The 13,568-nt window shown below is 40.8% G+C and overlaps 2 protein-coding genes across 2 annotated transcripts; one reads left to right on the plus strand and one right to left on the minus strand.

Moving 5' to 3' along the window:
- Nucleotides 1-5,894: 5,894 nt before the first annotated feature.
- On the plus strand, nucleotides 5,895-6,603 carry sln (sarcolipin). The gene has a single exon (XM_083984538.1). It carries the CDS (start codon nucleotides 5,980-5,982, stop codon nucleotides 6,073-6,075), a length of 96 nt encoding a protein of 31 aa, XP_083840664.1. The 5' UTR covers nucleotides 5,895-5,979; the 3' UTR covers nucleotides 6,076-6,603.
- Nucleotides 6,604-7,929: 1,326 nt separating this feature from the next.
- kbtbd3 (kelch repeat and BTB (POZ) domain containing 3) lies at nucleotides 7,930-13,351 on the minus strand (the record flags this gene model as incomplete). Its single annotated transcript, XM_083984468.1, has 9 exons — nucleotides 7,930-8,052; nucleotides 8,585-8,734; nucleotides 8,859-9,149; nucleotides 9,242-9,484; nucleotides 10,440-10,730; nucleotides 10,806-10,979; nucleotides 11,964-12,146; nucleotides 12,790-12,955; nucleotides 13,077-13,351. 9 exons carry the CDS (start codon nucleotides 13,349-13,351, stop codon nucleotides 7,930-7,932), a joined length of 1,896 nt encoding a protein of 631 aa, XP_083840594.1.
- Nucleotides 13,352-13,568: the final 217 nt, after the last annotated feature.

Genomic DNA, 13,568 nt, shown 5'->3' on the forward strand with positions numbered 1-13,568 from the left:
AAAAATAAAAGAAAAAAGGTAATCAGGCCTGAAATAAATCAAACAAAATGCATTTTCAGGCAACATACTGAAGCCTGTGGTTACACACACCTGTCCTTTTGTTTGTTTGTTTTTTACGGAATCCCACTAATCTGAAGAGAGTTGCCAGTGTTTCTTCACCATGCCCAACTAAATAGGATTCACCTTTCCCAGGGCAGGTGTTTTGACTGGTAGTAGTTGGAAAAGCACAGGGGCAACTGACAACATTAAAAATGGATATGTTCCAGCTTTTTGTCCTGTGCAGTGCAGCAGTTATGTATTTGACAGTGTAAAATATTCAGTGTGAACAAGGTCTGTTGACGCTGCTTTTCCTCCTGGCCTTGTGAATACAGAGGAATAAATCTTTGTCACTCCACAGTCTGCCTCCAGTCAGTGGCATGGCTAACCCTATCCTGCAAAGCTGGGACCTATTGTTCTGGTATATCACTGTTGCTCCTTTTTTTTTTTTTTTAGGGCTTCCCCTCTCCTCTTTTCTCATGTTCCAGCCTTACTGACGACTGGTGTTTTGCCTTGTGGCTCCATTATATAGGCCCTAAACCCTGGTGGTAGATCCATGCTACATGCCTCCCTAATCTCCCAACAACAGACAGATAAAAATGCCCCACGGATCATAGGCTGTGCTAACCTGATGCTATGGGATGAAATTTAAGTCTGTTGTGTGGAAACTGTTTGTCATTCCATGTTCATCCATTTCATTTCATTCAGTTGGGTGCTAGGCTACTACAGGCTAACCTTAAGCATGAACAATTGTCATTACAGTGGGCTATTTGTCTTATTTCTCATACATCCTGTTCAACAAAAAACAAAACAGATCAGCTGCAGATTGCATGCAAGCACACGGATGCATTCATGGCCCGAGTACTAGATTATAATTGATAAATTATGTGTTTTGTGCTGGTGCAGTGCCTGCCTGTCTGCTCCCTTCCTCAAAGGAGCCAATTAACTCAGATCCTGTGTATGAATTCCTCTACAGCCAGATTAATGACTCTACAGCCCCTCTGGGTACGAGCATGTGTTCCAGTCTTTGCATGTGTTTGTGAGGATGAAACATTCGTGCATTTGGATCAGTGTGTGCCTGCGCGTGCGTGCATTTATACACGGCCCTGTTGTGTAATGAAAGCCCTCACCTGTCCCCAGCCATCTCTGCTGCTGGCCAGTGGGAACCCTTCGTCGTCCTAACAGCACACTCAGTTTCATCTACAAAACAACAGCTGGTCGGGCAGGAGAGCACACGGCTGCCCTCCCTGACATGAAAAACTAACATTATGCTCCATCTTGTTTTTAAATACAGTCTAATTAAACCTTCACTTGTTTTTGTACATTTGGGTAACAGACCAGCATGCCAGTAAGGTTCATTTGGAGCAGGGTTCACATGCTGCTTTCCAAATATTTCCTGCTATTGTATTTCTCAGTAGGGGGCAGTTAACTGTTCTTCAGTAGCTATGTTCAAAATGTTGATGTGAGAAAAGATGAGGTTTAAGGTTAATCTTTGACCATGGATGCAGATGAGCAATCTATGTCAACACAAAGTCGATTTAGTGCCAGATAAGTGTCATATCTCCTAATCGAGATCATGTGGCAAGATCAACAGCTGTACCTTGTTGTAAGATTTGTTACTCAAGTGCTGTTTCCGAGGTGAAAATCAAAGTTCATCTTATGTGTACTTTTATATAACAGTCCAATCTAAAGTTTGTCAGCCACTCATGGGCATATGAAGGATGATTACAAATGACTGAATTAGTGTTGTACCAAGTGGAAATGTCACTTGAAGGCTATGAACAGGAGATTAGGAAGATATTTCCCTTGCCAGTGCTCAAGGACAGCTTCACCTCACACATCAGCCATGCTCTGAAAAAGCAGCGTAATGGTGAGAACTTGAGTGGAGTCACTTGTGTACCCTGCGGCATGCCATCACCCTTTGAAATGCAGGGCCAGTAGCCAGAAGCCAAACTCCTGTTGCTGGCATCTTTGTATTCTAATTGCTGGAGACTCCAGGGCGGAGATGAACGGATAAAGAAACTAGATCCTGCTTTTTAAAATAGTGGTCTTGATCTCGATACTGCTCTTTGGGAAATACGTGCAATTAGATATCTTTCTGCTCTTGGAGAAAGATGAGGTGATGAAACAAAGCAGAAATCTATCAATATATTTTCCATGGAGATGATGAAACAGTAGATACTTGGAATAAAAATGATAAATCAAATCTACCTGTAGTTTGATAAAGGTCTGACAGTCGCATGCATGTATACACCAGATAAGCTAACTGTTCTTTTAACTCAATTTAACTCAAAATGAACTTAATATAACTTACATGCAATCAGTAAACAAATGCAAACAAAAAAGTGTCAAAGTCATTGGACTGATGAGTTTTGTTTTATTTTACCGGACCATGCCGACGCTGATAGTGGCAAATGGACGGCTGACGCTTTCTCTCTCTCTCTCTCTCTCTCTCTCTGTGCGACTCACACTTGGTCTCTCTCAGTTGCCCTCTTCTGAGGTGAATGGTTGTACAGATGAGCAGCTGTATTTGTGAACATTTTGCAGATATCTGCACAAATGGTTTTGATAACATGCGTATTGCTCCTGTGTCCCTCTTGCTATTGTGTTATTAATTGTGCTTTTTGCTGTTGTGAATATCAGAATATATTCGACACACTGGGAGTTTTCAAACTACTGCTCCCTTCTCTTTGTCTTCGAAAACTGTCCAGTATCCAGGTATTTATTTTGACAGTCACACTGATTTTGAATTTTTGGCTAAAAAGTTTCTGAATCGATTTCAAGTCACTGAATCGTATCTGATTTGATTGTTCTAAATGAACCAAGATCGTCCTTGAATCGTATCAGCAACCACAAATCCTGATTTGAATTGAATCATTGTTCAAACGAATCGTTACACCTCAAGTATTAATAGAGGGCCAAGTTACTTGTAAAAGTCTTTGGCAACATCTCCAAGGTTTACTATATCAACTAGCCAAAATATTTACAGAGTTGAGTATTGTATTTGGTGATGTGGGTGTCATTTCTCTCTTGGTTGATATGAATTCATCTTCTCCAATCACTGCTGCTTGTGAAAAAGGTTTTTGGCAAAGCTGTGGCCTAAATCAGTTTTTAGTGCCAGCTTTTTGTAGACTAACATGCAGACTAAAGCTTTGGAAAATTGGTGTTTATTGTGGGAGGAGTAAATAACACAAGCATGTTTGCTGCAGGAAATCTAGTTTGATATATTTTGTGCTTTTCTAATTTTCCCTCAGAGAGAAGAACTTGTCTAAGTCCCTTTGAAACTCAGGGTGTTATAATGATGAGTAGGCCCCAAACACCAGATTTATACACCTATTTAACTGTTTTGCGTTTTTTTCTGCAATATAGAAGACCAAACATTAGAGGTGGCACAGAGACATGTTTTCCTCTTGACACAGCCTGGCAAGCCTCTTCTTTATGTAATCTTAAGATACCTCTTGGATCAAGCCAAATGTTCCAATTTAAGACTCACTGTCTATTTAAATAATTGTATTCACTGTTGAATATCCCATGTGTTTTTGATGAGTGTGCATTAACCACTTAATTTGATGAATCCATGCATGTTGTCAATATACAGTATGCTTTTGTATTATTGACAAGCATGAAACTGTCACCAAACGTTCACTCAGTAATGAACAGTATGCACGTACACATGTAGCCTATGTACAGAGAGAGAGAGAGAGAGAGAGAGAGAGAGAGAGAGAGAGAGAGAGAGAGAGAGAGAGAGAGAGAGAGAGAGAGAGAGAGAGAGAGAGAATGTGAGGAATGGTGTCTCTGAGGCCTTGTTGACACCTCCTCTGTCTCTCCACTGATTTAAACCCTGCCAGCACTTTTCTATCCTGAACACACACGCACACAGCTGTCTGAGTGGGCCATGGTCCACCCCAGACATAGATGCCTGGCTGCACACCTCACCCTGCTTTATCCAATCACCCCAGCACTGGATCTCTGTGACAATGGGTATCCCTGGGTAAAATATTTTTTTGTGCGACAGAGGCAGAGCAGCAGGGTGATACAATGGCAGCCTTTTTGATCTGTTATCTCCTCTGGGAATGACCTTGGAATCTGGTGATGGAAAGGTTCAAGGTTGCAGTGGCCCTTCAGTCTGTACAAGAGAAGGTGTGTGTCAAGGGGGTTCAGAGATAACACTGTTCTAAGCAGCTGTCAAGAGAGAGATGAGCTGAAAGGATCCCTGTCAACCCCTTTTCTTAGCAACAAGAACAGAGAGGAAAACGTATAGGTAAAGAAAACCATGTCCACAGAGCCATAGGGAATATAAAATTATAAATTATATAGTCAAATAAGTCAGTTTCAGGTAAAAACAAATCTTATTTGCTTTTTTTATTACGAGTTAGTTGAGAAAATCAGCTGCCTACCACTTTCATGTCTGCTAATTGTGAAGTTACACCAAGCAGCTGGTTAGTTTAGGCTAGCATAAGGTTTGGAAACAGCTACCCAGCCAAGCTAACTGCCTGTTGCCTGTGTTTACCATACAGAGCCTGTCTGCACTATAAAGGGAATTAGATGCAGCCTGGCTCCCTGTGTTTTCCTCCATCACTCAAGTCAAACCTAATTATTTCTGATTCCTCCATTACCTATGAGTCTTTTTATTGTCATTAATGACTGGCAGATGTCATCATAGGCTACAGCTAAGAAAAAAACATTCAACATCAGTGCAGTGTAGTGTAGTGGCAGGAAGTACCGTAGCTACTACATGTCATCATACTTTTCTCAGGACCCCAAAATCTACTTGCATATACAACATGACCTAACAGGGAAGACAGCATGATGAATTGTTGCATCAGCTGGTTGAAACCTCCTCCTTTTTTTTCTTTTCTTTTGGAGAGGTTGCACTGTTATTCTTTTTTGCCTCTGCATATTTGCTCCATAGATAGGCCTGCTGAATGATACTGGTAGTTCCCTTATCCATCAGACAATGTGAATATTTTGATTGGAATATTTGTAATCCACCTAGTATCAGCAATATTGTTATATAAATAACCCCAAGTCTCCCCAAGAGAGAGAGAGAGAGAGAGAGAGAGAGAGAGAGAGAGAGACTTTGTGGTTTTGGATAGGAAACACTCCAGCAGAGATTGTGGAAAATAACACACTCTATTGGTGATTTAGTTGCGTGACATCACTCAGTATGTATGTGACCCATGGGCGGTCCACTGAGGATGGCTACTTTAGGACCGAGCCGTGCCCCCAGTGACCAGAGAGAGTTGGACAACAGCAAGAGCAGCTGCCACTGGATGCTTCAGAGAAGAAGTGCCACAACAAAGAAGTTTCCAGTCAGAAGAAGAGCTCCTCTATCGGAGATCAAGATAAAGAAAAAAAAAAAAGCAGCGGATGAAAACAGCTGTTCTCTTTTCTTCCTGCTCATCCTGAGATCACAACCAAAAGAGGAAAGGTAACTGCTTACTGACGGGATCTGGTTTGGGGTAATATACTGAGTAATGGTGTCATTCCTATTGGTATAATGAAGACAACTTTTGCAACTGACAACCTAAAAATTACATTTAAATCCATTGCAACTAACATAAGGTGAAGAAATGCTGTTCATCAAATTATAGGCTATTCCTGAATGTAATACATTGTTGTAAGTGGTTTGAGTGTGTGTGTGTGTGTGTGTGTGTGTGTGTGTGTGTGTGTGTGTGTGTGTGTGTGTGTGTGTGTGTGTGTGTGTGTGTGTGTGTGTGTGTGTGTGTGTGTGTGTGTGTGTGTACAGATATACACATTACACCCACTTAAAGGCTTTGCTCATTTCTCTCGACACTCATTAATCAAAATCTTGTATTACTTGTGCTTTTTCTGGAACAGTCTCAAGGAAGGAGCCACGCCCATCTTCAACTTTCCCTATATTTTCTTCACCCCCTCTCCTCAGCAGCTACCCGCTCCTCTCACCCTGTGATACATACAACCATGGACCGCTCAACGCAAGAGCTGTTCCTCAACTTCATGATAGTCTTAATCACTGTGCTGCTAATGTGGCTGTTGGTGAAAGCTTACCAGGACTGAGCACCTGTGCAAGAAGAGAGAAGATCAATGGGGCGCAGAGGGGGTGGATGGAGATATAGGCGTGGAGAGGAGCCAGAATGGTCACCATAGGACTTTGTGCATTGACAGCATTTACATTTTTTCATTCTTTTAGACTACGCTCACTGGTCTGGTTCAGAGCTCTAGTGTTCATATGAGGTCAAAAACCATGTGATGTCCAAAGCCAGGGCAGATTGTCAAAGAAAACAAGCCTTGGATCCGAACTTGTATCCTGAGATGTTGTTTGAATGTGGCCTTGACATTCTGGCAAGAGGCAGAGGTTAAATCAGACTACAAATGGAAGGTGAATAAAAATAACTGAGCTGATTTGAGTCTCTAATTCACCTTTTAAGTCACTGTTGCAATTCAATGTTGCTATAGCCATAAATAGTAATATATACAGTACTGTGTTATTCATGTGACCCAGATATTGAACTATGCCACTGTATGTATTGTTTCTGCTCAAGTGATGAATATGTTAAATGCAGACACTGTATTTAGACATCAACACAAATAATGAAGCATTACGTTTATGGACAGTTCTTACCATAAAGCAGTCTTTCATTTGTTGGATTCTTTTTCTTTTTCACAACACAAACCTATTATCAGTTTCTGATCACCAGTGCATTATGAAGCCCATATTTTTCTCCTTGCATTTCTTTAAACTTCTTATGTTGTTACATGCTTTGAAGCTACAGAGTGTTTCTCTAGGTGGATACAGATAAAGCTGCATATTTGTGTCAAACAAGCATTTGCTGAAGGGGATCAGGTGATTTATCTATTGGTCAGATGTGAACTTGCCATATGTGGTATAGCTTTGTGAGGAGAAACAGGGCATGCATGCATACTGTACATGACAGTCTGAAAAAGACTAAAGGCAGGTGAAATCCAATCAGATCATTTACACAGTATTTCCATGAAACCACTTCAGCTGAGTTGTAAATTGAGTAATATGCACAGGCAGATCTCTATCAGAAAAAGAAAATAATTTAGAGAGGACAATTATGAAAATAACATGTAAAAGCCCAGATATAGGGCCATTTTCTGAAAATATTGCAAAACAAAGTGTCTTCTCTAAACTTTACAATCAGATAAAATCAAATAAAACACAATTTGGTGAAAGGGCTTTCAAACAGTCCACTATACATGCATCTCATGAGATGTCTTATATGGTAATGTGCCCATAGAGACCCTTATGTACTGTTGCCAGCACAAAAATAGTCTAATCCATTCAGGCTGCAAAATCACCAAATTTGGTAAAGGTCAGGGAGGCTGAATTCTTTGTGAAGGCTGTAAATGGAGCCTCTAAAGTGTTATATTATAAAGTCTATTCATCTATCTTCTATTTGGAAGAGAGCTGATAAATTTACAGATACCGTAAGTTATTCTCTGAGTGAATTCTACATTTGAAACATATTAAACAGACAAGAAAAATATTCATGTACTAAAATAGCATTTGTTAAATAATCATCTGCTCAATAGGGTTCCTCCATGGGAGGGACCATATCTAGATTGACACAACAAAGAGCCTATGACGGCCGGCAGGTGTTTGACAAATACAATTTCAAGGAACAAATCCTGAAATAAAAAAATAAATAAATTATTTGGCTCAGGTGCTCCTGTGTTATGATGATCTGTAGGATGAGATGTGGTGCTAGTTGGAGACAAACTCTTGATTGTCATTCTCTTCTTGAAGTGTAAGCTGTCCATCATGCATTCGGGGTTGAAAAGCAAGGGAGACTCATCCTTGGTAGTTGCTCACGTCATGTAACGCACATGTACATCCACTCACATGTTTGGTTTGAGCAATGAGCATTATTGTGTGTCTTCTGTGTTTCACTCTGCCCCACCCCATGGGTCTCTGTATCTGTTGAAGCTGATGATTTGGCAGTGGAACTCAGTGAGCGCTCTAGGCATGGGCGCCACTTCCTCCCATTGACTCCTCCCACTGTAGAACACCTATGCAGGTAACAAGAAAACACATTGATTGTAAATTAAAGTGCTAAAACACCCATTCATCATTTCATCCTCTCATCACTCCTTTAATCCTGTTTTATTCAGTCTATACCTCTCCAATCTTGCCCTTAATAGGCTTGAGTGACACAACGCCTGAAGATGATCCTTAAGTCTCCTTCATCTTCTAGACAAATACAATGACTACCTTATCTCATAATCTTTCTCTCCCCATCCATTCTCAATGTCAACACTTCCCTTATATTATTACATATTAAATCACATACACAGTAGTATTAATTCATTTATTGCGTCAATATTGATTTCAAAAGCTGTCTATTGCAACCTTTGTCTTTTTCAATGGGATCCTTTTATGCCAGTGTTTCCTTGATCACTTCCTCACACATTTAACATTAGAAAATGTCTCATTCTATTAGATGGGTTCCAGCTTTAGCTCATAAAACTTGTAATTTAAGCTTAGTTTAACACGAGTAAATACAGGCCTCTGAGAATAAAAAGGGTGAATTTTCATTCCTACCTGAACTTCATCAGTGATCTCATCAGGGGAATAGTCTCCACCCAGGATGTAGATTCTGTCTCTCATACCAACTGCTCCAGCATTGAACCCTGCACATTCAAAGGACCCTTGACCCTTCCACACACAGGTCTCTGGACAAAAACTGTAGACCTAGATAGGAGAAAGGAGACATTTTAAAATGTTCTTGGGAGACGTGCCCTTGAAGTAGGTTACACAATCCTTTTTTAATGCTTTTAGACTGCAGTGCAACAACAGTGCCTTCATGCATCAATACCTTATAAGTGGACAAGTCACAGAGGTGCAGTGTATTATGAATTGACACCGCCTTGACCAGTGTGGCATGGAAGAATTGGCCGAACTCTGCCACCAGACGGCTCCACTGGTCCTGCTGGGCGTCATAGCAGAAGAAGCAGTCCAGTGAGGGATTGAAGGAGTCTGTGATTTCCACCTCTGATCCAAGAGTGTAGATCATGTTGCCACAAGCACTGGCCTCAGGGTAGAAGATGGCAGTGGGCAGTGGGCTGACTGAGCACCAGGTTTGATTCAGAGGGTTATAATACTCCACCTAGATTAGGTAAGAAAACATCAGAATTTGCCCTGCACATTTCATACTACTATTTATTTGTTCACACACACATATGAGGGAGTCGCTGTTACCTCCAGAAGATGAGGAGCCCCTCCTCTGGATCCCTTGGTCCGTCCCCCGATGATGTACACTCTGTCCAGGCAGGTCACAGCTGTGTGCATGGTGCGGGGCTTCAGCATGTGCGGCACAGGCCTGCAGGTTAGGGTCACGGGACAGAAGCACCACACCTCATCGGTGGCGTCGTGAAATGGTTCCGCCACATGGAGACGTACTGCCCGGCAACAGTTTCCACGACAGCCACCTGTTATAAACATCTAATATCAAGTGTAGAGAGGATAAGATGGTGAAACTGAGAACATGATAGAAACTATGTAGTTATAAAATTTTCAAAACACAGTTAATCCCTTGATCCCACTCAAAACTATTTGATTGTGGGGAGGAAGGTCGTAATCATTAACTAATCTGGATTCTAATTTTTTTTTTTAAGTATATTTTTTGGTTTTATTTGATAGCTCATAGTGAGATAGACAGAGAGAGGGGGAATGACACGCAGGAAAGTCCTGCCCGATGCGGGAATCAAACCGAGGACGCCTGCGTTGAGGACTGTAGCCTCTACATGGGGCGGCCGCTTTAACCACTGCGCCACGCACCGCCCCTCTGGATTCTAATTTTAAGGATCTGAAATATGTATGACAGTGTTCTTATTTTTTGCCAGATGATTATTGATTATTTTATGTGTCATTGGTTTAACATTATCACCTTATTTATAGGCACTGTTTCAACACTGCAAAAACTCAAAATCTTACCAAGAATATTTGTCTTGTTTCTAGTCAAAACAAATCTCATTATACCTCAAATAAGTATATTTATAGTTATACATAAAAAGTAGCTTGTTTTTAGACACTTTTTACTTATTTCAAGCATATTTTCACTTGAAATAAGTAGAAAAATCTGACAGTGGAGCAAGTTTTTCTTTCTTATTACAAGCACAAAAAACTTCCTTTCACTGGCAGATTTTTCTACTTATTTCAAGTGAGAATTAGTTTGAAACAAGTGAAAATTATCTAAAAATAAGTTAATTTTTAGGCGATGAGTCTTATTTAAAGTGGAAAGAGATTAGTTTTGACTAGAAATAACACATTCTTGGAAAGATTTTGAGTTTTTGCAGTGAAAGCGGTTTGCATCACTTAAATTTAAAGGGTCACAAGCCAAAAAGGCTAAAACTGTCCCAGAGCGCAGCAGTTCTGGCATTTTTATCCCAAACCATACCTTCTCAGCATAGCTGGTAAGGAACGATCCTGGTGGGTCCGGCAGTGTGCTTGCCCCCTCCCCATGCCCTGTTTGCAGCTCTTTCCATCGGTCTGTCTCCAGACAATAGCAGAAGGTGTGGCGGATCTCTCCGTTCTCCTCCGTCTTGTGGATATAGATGTAGCTCTGCGCGGTTGCTGGCCTGGCATCAGTGAGGAGGCCGTTGTACTGAGTCTGTCTGCTCTGGGCCTCTGAGAAAAGGACAAGTGAGGACTCATCGCTGCAGATCAGAGAGTCTGAATCATGAAGAGTCTGGAAGAGAAGGTAGGGAGTGAGTACAGAACATGAAAAGATCAGACAATCACAATTATTGCAGCATGTTCATACCTTTAGCACCGGAGCAGGTAGATGGTGCAGTCTGGTTAGAGACAACAACCCTGGTAACAACTTCTGTCTTCCCGGGAGATCATGACGTATCCATCTAAGAAGTGCCACAACCACTGCCTCCTCACTGGGCATGTTTAAAACATCTGACTTTAGGCATGCCTCCAACACATTCACCTATAAGACACAATTGAAATAGTAAAATACTGAGTGATTCAGTTTAATGTAAAATAATTTTATTACAACTTAAACAGTAGAAATAGTTTGGAAGAAAAGTAATACCCTAAACCATTACAACCAGATATTATGATTTTCTTCAATGTAATTATAGAGACACCGTTACACTCTGTATCTGGAAATTAGATTAGTTTAGTGCATTTGTGTGAGTGGCTCCATCAGTATTTAGTTCATCCAGCAGCTCCAAAATGACCTGACTGATAGATGATATATCTGAATTATTTTATCCCCCGTCATTACAAAAAATGTAAACACGTGTGAGAAACTTATTTTCTGTATGTACTCTGAAATTGTGCCTACATCCCCTTAAGAGCAGCCATTGTGCATAATGCTGAGCTGATTAGCACATCCTTTTCAAATGTAGGAAATTCAGACGCAGACGCAGTCACAGTCACCGCAACTGACTACCAGAGTTAGTAAATTACACTTGTGTGTCCTAAATCAATCTGCATATTCTCCTCCCAGTACTTTGCTCACTTGGGCAGAAACACCCCATGTTGCATATTCATTAAGACCACTGTGCTAAACGGACAGTGCATGCTGTTTTACTCAATCTCAGTGCACACCATTAGTAGATCAGCTTGCACATTTTTTTGCTGGTGGTATCAAGTTTCTACAAGTTTTTATACAAGCAAACCAGATCAGACCCTTAGTGCTTATCGCCAAAGGTGGGTGCCATATATTTCTTAGTAGCCCTCTACTTTAAAATTGATACATTATTATGTAAATCACCAGAAGTTGCAGTTACACTTTACTGACTACAAAATACTATTTAGAGCTGAGATGTTAATTACTGGGAATAAGAAAAACAGTTTAAGTCCTTGCTTAGGCTTACAGAGGGCATAACCTGAATACATAATATGTAGTCTGTACATAAGCTTCTGCTTTTCTGATTAAAAAAACACTTTTTTTCTAAAGTCACACCTGCATATCCAGGAAGTCCTGGGTTTTGGAAAGTTCAAAGAAGTTCTGAACCACAAACTCATTGGCATTTCTGAGGAGGGAGGCCGAGCCGTAGCCCTCAGCGAGGGACAGGAGGGTGAGACAGTTGCAGAGATCCATTGTTCCTATCAAGAAGTCACTGCATGCTTTAGACAGGACTGATACCTGAGGAAAGAACAACATAAGAACAACACTGAAATGCAGATCTTGTAGGAACATCAAAAAAAAAAAAAGACCTGCATAATTTAATTCAACCACTGGCTGTTTTAAATAAGCTCTGAAGAGTGCTGGGGAGCAGAGTGGTAGAGTATTATTGTACTCTATTATTGCATTATGCTTTTGTACATATTTATCATTGGCTCAGCTTATTCATGTAAAATTCTTTCTTTCAAAATTCGCATCAGCCTCGTCATTCTGAATTTCCATTTTGTTCTCATTCCAGTAATCAATATTTGAACTGTTGACAAAGTGTGTGCCAGGCCAGTTGCTAGTTGTGATACACAATGACACAGACAATGTAACTGCACAACCTGGACCAAAAAATACTTACCCAGATATTTGTCTAAAGATCATGAAATATCTGAATATATTTTTGGTGTAGTGTGGTGTCTTTTCTGACGATTAAGTTCTGCTTTTTAAATCATATAGGCTACTCAGCAACTGCAGTGCCCCCGCCTGTGACATGAGGCTGAAACCACTTCACGCCCCTGCATTTTCTCGTCACGATGACATGATGCACGTTTAAGAGAGGGGAAGAAAGGAAAGAATGACAAAGATGTTTGGTGAGCACAAATAGTTGTGTTGGTACCTGCATAAATGAGGCAAGCTGAAACAGCATGTCTACATTGCTCTCGGTGATGAGTGCCTCTCCAGAGTAGGCAAAGTCAAGGAATGAACCCACTGCCTCTGGACACAGGTTACCCAGAGTCACTGAACCATCTCCACGCTCTCGCATGTCCACCTCGAACATAGCCCTATACAGAGCATTGACACATGATTAGATAGAGATAGATAGATAGATAGATAGATAGATAGATAGATAGATAGATAGATAGATAGATAGATAGATAGATAGATAGATAGATAGATAGATACCTGAAGAAATCACTGCATGCTGCAAGAACACAACGATGACAGAGAAAACTGCTCTCTTGGACCTTAATGGTGAAGTCAAACAGCAAACCTCGCTCCCTCAAGGATCTGAGCACGCCCAGGAGCTGCAGTCCATGGGACTCAGACACCCGCAGCAGGGTCCGGTGCTCTGGGACCCCGTTGCATTGTGGAGCGTTGCCAGGTTCACTACTGGGAGGGCTGTTGCTGGAGTTGTGGGCATTGAGGGCACAAGAGGATGACTCTTGATTTTCATCCATTTTCCCAAAATTCTGACAACATGAATAAAAGACAAGATAAAATTCAAAATGAATGAAATCTAATGATAAATCCAAAGGTCATTTTGTATTTTCAAAAAATATCTAGTGAGTCTCAGCCTGACATTTTGTGTAGCCTAAATATGTGTGTTAGAAGCATTAAATGCATTTTAAAAATGTATCCCACATCTGCATAACTGAGATTTGGAATCACTCTACA

Source organism: Trachurus trachurus (genome assembly GCF_905171665.1).
Source record: "Trachurus trachurus genome assembly, chromosome: 13".
Taxonomy (NCBI): domain Eukaryota; kingdom Metazoa; phylum Chordata; class Actinopteri; order Carangiformes; family Carangidae; genus Trachurus; species Trachurus trachurus.